The 6,298-nt window shown below is 50.5% G+C and overlaps 1 protein-coding gene across 1 annotated transcript; it reads left to right on the top strand.

The window, feature by feature from the left end:
- The first annotated feature begins 4,415 nt into the window (after positions 1-4,415).
- LOC106886824 (histone H2A-beta, sperm-like) lies at positions 4,416-4,919 on the top strand. The gene has a single exon (XM_014940057.1). It carries the CDS (start codon positions 4,416-4,418, stop codon positions 4,917-4,919), a length of 504 nt encoding a protein of 167 aa, XP_014795543.1.
- Positions 4,920-6,298: the final 1,379 nt, after the last annotated feature.

The following is a 6,298-nucleotide window of genomic DNA, read 5'->3' as shown; positions in this document are numbered from 1 at the left end:
TCAGTCATGCAAGATGCCTACCTGTGAGACCCGATTTAGGCTCTAAATGTGCCTGAACAGCTCTGCTTTACCTATTTGCTGTATCTCAGGCCATGGGGAAGCAGGAGATGGTGCCGCACCTGCCTCAAAATCCACAGACGGAAATCTGCCTGCTGCTATTTGTGATCCACTCTGTGAAGACCACTGTGGGGCTGTAGTGCCCATTTCCACTACAATGCTTCTCTGCTGTCCCCTTGCAGCTTCTTTCTTTGTTTGTCTTAAGCCTTTGGGTTGGGAAAAAGATTTTATAACACCTCTCAGCTAGCTGAAATAGAGGTTTTCCATCCGTACAGGTTTTTTAACTTCCTTCCCCGATAAATTTAATGGACACCAAAGATCTGTTAGATCTGTTTTTCACAGGAAAGATTTTTTGAGAGCTATTTCCACATCTTTGTTCTAGAGGCTGTACACCAATGGTTTCACCAGGGGACTTAGCACTGTGTAGGCGATGAAAATCAGAGCTTTCTCAATCAGAAAATACCCTGGATTTGAGCTGCAAGTAGATGATGGAGGTAGCACAGCTCTGAGCCTGAGAGTTCACCACATCTGCAACACGAGGAAGCAGAAAAGGGAAGGATTTTTTAGCCCCCTCCCGAACCAAAGTGGCAGAATTCTTCTTCAAAAGGAAGAAAGTGCATAATAACCACAAGAAAGTGGGATGAACAAATGCAAAAGGCTTTCCACCTTTTCTCAGTGGATGGGATCTTCAGGATGGTGTTGAGAATTAGAAGGGAAGAGAGCAGAATCAATCAAGCAGAAGGAGCAAAATTCAGCCAAAACACAAATGACAAAAATGACCATTTCATCGGGACAGTCTCTGGCACACAGAAGTGGTGCCAAATTATAGAGGAAGTGGTTAGGTTTCTTCTACTTGCAGAAAGATAAATAATCCATGTTGCTCTTACTGGAAACAGAAGTCCTGTCCATGCTGGAGAAGTTCTTCTGCAGCAGAAGGCAGAACCTGTGGCTTATGATGACATGGTAATTGCAAGGGCCTAGTGACTGAGGCATAACCATCATATCCCGTTGGTGCTAGGAGCATGCAATCGATGCATCAAATGCCATGGAATAGCATGTCCCATGAAGGAAAGAACCTTTTGCTTTCTTACCAAATTTACTAGCGTGCTGGGAACAATGATAAAGGTATACTATGTCCCTGAGAAGGAGAGTGTAGAGGGGAAGTGTATGGAGAAATGGAGAGAACAATCAATCCTTATTAACCCTGCTATACGGATATTGGCCATGAGAGCAGACAAGTATATGAAGGAGAACACCAAAACTAGCAGAATTCGTACAATGGAGAAATGGGGAAATTCAGTTTTCAGGACGAATTCTGTGACATTGGCTAAGGAGGAGGCTCAGAAACCTTTCCATCATCTGCCTCCTCAGGTTGCAAACGTGGTGAGGTCTCAGCCCCAGAGCTATGCTGCCTCTTCTAAGAGTGGTTCTTTGGGGCTACGTTTGTGTTTGAAATACCCTGATGGCAACTTGGGCTGCAGGCACATGTAGACTGCTGACCGTGCCCTGCTCTGAGGTTAAACTAACCAGCCAAGGCACAGGAGAATACTGCTCAACGTGGCAAGTAACAGTGGGAGAGGCTGACAAAAGCTACAGACAGGGCCATGAAGAGTGACTCGATTTCTCAGGTGCTTAAGGGGCAGTTTATGTGAGAAATCATTGCACTTCAGGAAGGCATTGATAGCAAGAATTTTGCAAGGCCAACCATACTTAGGTTATATGAGTAATACCATACAGGGCCAAAACTGCCTGGATAACAGTGTCGGCAATCCCAAAATAGGCAACAGATGCAGTAAAACTGGGATCAGTGAGAAAAAACAGGGCAGGCTCTTTATACAGGAGGAGAATGCAGTGGAAGGGCAAGGAATGGGACAATAAAGTATGCAAATCATAATCTGGGCTGTCAAAGACTACCTGTCGGGCATCCCTGCCCTTGATTACCGCATCGTAATGAGGACCATAAAGCAAATGAGTTGTTCTGACCATAGAACAAATGTCAAAACCACTCCTTCAGTCAGGAAGATTTGGAGAGAGCAGGATCTTTTCAGTGCTTAGCAGGGGAACATCTGAGACAGATGGACCAAGCATACTGGCATCACCATACTGATACCCATTGCAGGCCTGATGGTGTTGGCCTCCTCCTAATCACTTCCTAAAAAAAGCCATAAGGAGGTGAATATCCTCAGAAGACAACATTCTACATGGGATAAGATGGCCTGGTGGAAAGAAAATGAAGTGTGTTCAAGCAGGTGCCTAGGAAGGAGAGTTGCAAATTCTGCTATCCTGTATTTCTGTAGTCAGCTTTCTAGCAGCCTCTGTTCACTGAAGGGTTTTGAGCATGAGAATTATTCCTGTGGAGCACTTAATTTGCCGAACACAATGAATAGGCAAGATTCTCCCAACATGCAGTTGGTATCACAGCCTCTTCTTTCCATAAATGAAATTATCTTGATTTCTCTTAAGAAATTTGTCAACACACTAGGGATATTTATTTCTTATTTCTTATATCTTATTTATTTGTCAGAGTTAGGTTGATGGTTGGACTAGATGATCTTCACTGTGAGGGTGGTGGAGCACTGGAACAGGTTGCCCAGGGAGGTGGTTGAGGCCCCATCCCTGGAGATATTCAAGGTGAGGCTCGATGAGGCCCTGGGCAACCTGGTCTAGTTGGGGGTGTCCCTGCTGACTGCGGGGAGGTCGAACTAGATGGCCTTTGGAGGTCCCTTCCAACCTGGGCAATTGTATGATTCTATGATTCTATGATCTTTAAGGTCCCTTCCAACCTAGATGATTCTGTGATTCTGTGATAATGACTAATTAATGATGGATCTATGACAGTGAGAGAACAGAGGGAAAGAAACAAATTTGAGAGTACAGTCAATCCTAATTATCACCGTAATGGTGACATTTCTGGCAAGTGTATATGATGGAAAAAACTCAGAAGAGCACAAGCTGGACATCCAGAAAACTGGAAAATTTCAGCAGGGTTAATTCTGCTGTGAGGATTTGATTTCCTTTTCTAGTTTAAGCAAAAAAGTTCGGCTGGAATGAATGATCATAAGACAAGGGAATGAAATAATAGTAACACAGCTTAATCCATCAGAAAAGCTGATCTTTTCCCAAGATTTCCCAAGGTATTTCCCAAGGTATAATATTGTTATACCTTGAAATGCTACAAGGACTGAAAAAATTTTACACTTTCAGTCTTTCATATGAGAGTAACACTAAGAGTAATAATAGTAATAACAAATTACTATAGCTTATTTACTTGCTGCCCAACTGGGCCTTCAGAGGAGTTTAAGCCACGTCCCTAATAACTTTGTGATACAAAGGTCCACATACAAAGATAAAAGTGGGAAAGCCTTCCTGAAAATCACAACTATGCTGATACCTTCTGGGAAGAGAAGGTTTTGTTCCCTCTGAACCACAAACAGGATCAAGAAACAAGGGCCACCCTTTCAGAAATAAGAACACAATTATGCCGATATCTTGTTGGAAGAGAAGGTTTAGTTCCCTCCAGCCAAAGGTTTGTTTTCAAACATCCTTTGTCACAGATGTTTGAAAAATTTATATTACATCAGTGGAACTTCTCCGACACAGTGTCAATGCCTTGATGAAAATGAACTCAGAAAAATATTGTTCTCAGGACTGGAATGGAGGAGGGGAGACGGGTGCTGGTGCTGGAACTGTCAGACTCAAGGTTTTGTCAGTGCTTTGTGTGTCCCGACATAACCACCCTTCTGGGGTGATCGGCCTTGACAGGCAGGACCCAACAGGACCCAATGGGCAGCCGGTGGCTCTGGCATCCCAGGAGAGGAGGAGGGAGAAAGGAGGTCCTGTCGCCAGGAGTGGGGTTTGGGCTGGAGGGGAGAGGGAAGGGCCGCAGGGAGAGCAGTGTGAGGGCAGGGGGCAGTTGGAGGAGGCAGAGGAGAGCAGAGCCCTCGGCCTTGCAGCGGCTGCCCCCCGGCCAGGCGCTGGGAAAGCCTCTGCCCCGGGCAAGGGGAGCGGAGCTGCGGGGCAGAGCTGCGGGCTGACGTCAGCCACCGGGGGCCGAGCCCACGGGCATGATGTCACAAGCAGAGAGGTGAGGTCACAGGGGAGGCCCTCTCCCATTGGCCCCTGCCAGCCAAGAGGAGGCCTGGCTGGTGCTGCCCGGGAGAGCCCAGGCCCAGAGCCCAGAAGCAGCCAGGCCCCAGCAGCTGGGGACGCCCTGCCAGGACAAGGCTTGGCCCGGCGCAGGCAGCACCAGCCCGGGGTCAGGAACCAGCCGCTGGGGCCAGCGAGGGAAGCCAGGGCAGGCGGGCAGGGCCTGGGCCGACACCACCGGGAAAGAGCTGTGGGAGCGAGCTGCCGGCAGCATGTCGGGGGCAGAGGAGGTGTGCGTGGGGCCTGAGCAGGAGACACAGTGCCAACCCCCCGCCTGCTCTGCGGGCCACTCCAAAGGCAGGGAAGCCAAGACCAAGAAGAGCCGCTCCTCCCGCTCCTCCCAGGCTGGGCTGCTCTTCCCCGTGAGCCGCATCGACAGGCAGCTGCGCAGAGGCCTCTTTGCCCGGCACTTTTCAGCCAGGGCCCCCGTCTACCTGGCTGCGGTGCTGCAGTGGGTGACGCACAAGATCGTGGACGCGGCTGCCGTCGTTTGCAAGAAGAGCAAGCAGAAGCGCATTTCTCCATCCCACATGGAGGCGGCGCTGCAAAGGTGCTCTGGGCTGCAGCAGCTCCTGCGAGGGACTGTGAGGCCCAGGGGCCGCGGCAGGGCCGTCCGCCAGGGAAAGCGCGAGGCCTCACCCTCCAGGAAGAAGACCACCAAGAGGAAGAGCAAGAAGAGATGCCCCGGGCGAAGGGCTGCGCAGAAGTTCCACTGAGCAGAAAGTAGAAGCTCTTGCCCCACACCGGCGAGGAGAGGGCTGCGACACCTGCAAGGATCTTGCCCAACCCAGCTGTGCAGTCTGAGGGCACAATAAAAGCTTTTGCACTGACGTGTGGGACATGGGGCCTTTTGTGCTCTGTGTTGGACTGGTGTCTCCCGGCTGGCCCGAGGCAAGGAGCTGGCTGCAGGCAGAAAGCTCTGCAAAGTGGGGCTGGGGCACAGCCCTCGCTGAGCAGGAGGGCAGCAGCCTGCCTGGACATTGCCCAGGACTGAGCTGTGAACTGGGGATATGGGCACAGGCAAGCTCTGGCAGAGCAGAGGGACTCGGAGGGGGCATGTCCAGACCTGCTGTCAATGGCATTGGGCATTTTCTGAGCCTTCAAGGCACGTGATAGGAGAGAAAATGGAAGAAAGCAAGGAAGGAAGGAAAGACTTAATGAGTGCAGAGACAGACTGGAGTCAGCAATGGCTCAGAGCTGCAGATTCAATATTTTGGACCAAAGGGGATCCTGCTGCTCTGGAATTATCAGGGGCAATATGGGAAATTGAGCAGAAAGTGCCATGTTTGCTGGGGCAAGGCAGAGGAAGAGGACGAGGTAGTGACTGGGAAGATCCCTCTGTGTTAGACCCTTCATGCCTGAAGAAATGAAAATGGGAAGGTTGGGTCTTTCCAAAAGGGTGGCCCTTGTTTCTCGATCCTGGCTGCAGTTTTGCAATCCCAACCACAGTAACACAGTTTTGGGTTCAGCGTAACACCAGCACGAGCTGAGCTTACTCCTGACAAGTGGCCATGGAAATGAATGTGTAGATGCATGCCCATGCCCGAGGAAGGCAGAGTAGCAGAGGTCACCATCTCTCCTTGTCTTGGGGAGGAACGGTCTGTTGTTGGGTTGGCTTTGCTCACAGCCCCGGGGGCTTTGCCCACAGCCCCGGGGGCTTTGCCAAGTATTGTCTGGGGGCCCTGCACAGCCAGCCCCTAACATTGTCACCAGCAGGCATGCAGATGCCTGGCAAAAGAAGAACTCCAACTTTTAACAAGCCCCACTGTGGCCTCTGTCGCAGCACAACAACAGCAGTGGGAATCACCTGTGCCACTTGCAGAAGCCCCATCAGACTTGGCATCATTAAACGCTGACTCCTTAATGATGCCTCGTGCGGCTGCTCTGCAGGTGCCATGGAACCCTCTCCTGTGCCGTTGGGGCAGGCAGAGCCTGGGCCCGATGGCCCCGATGTCCAGAGCAGAGTAGGGTCATGAGACCCGCACGCTCAGTTCAGGCTCTGGCAGCGTATCGCCTTTGTGGGAATCAGAACCACTGCTGCTGTAGCACTTGTTCCTCAATCCCTGTCACATAAAATGTGGGATTTCACCCTTGA

This window comes from Calidris pugnax, unplaced genomic scaffold (assembly GCF_001431845.1).
Source record: "Calidris pugnax isolate Ruff unplaced genomic scaffold, ASM143184v1 scaffold36, whole genome shotgun sequence".
NCBI classification, from domain to species: Eukaryota; Metazoa; Chordata; class Aves; order Charadriiformes; family Scolopacidae; genus Calidris; species Calidris pugnax.
The sequence above is the reverse complement of the archived record's forward strand: the minus strand, read 5'-3'. Positions and strand labels throughout refer to the sequence as shown.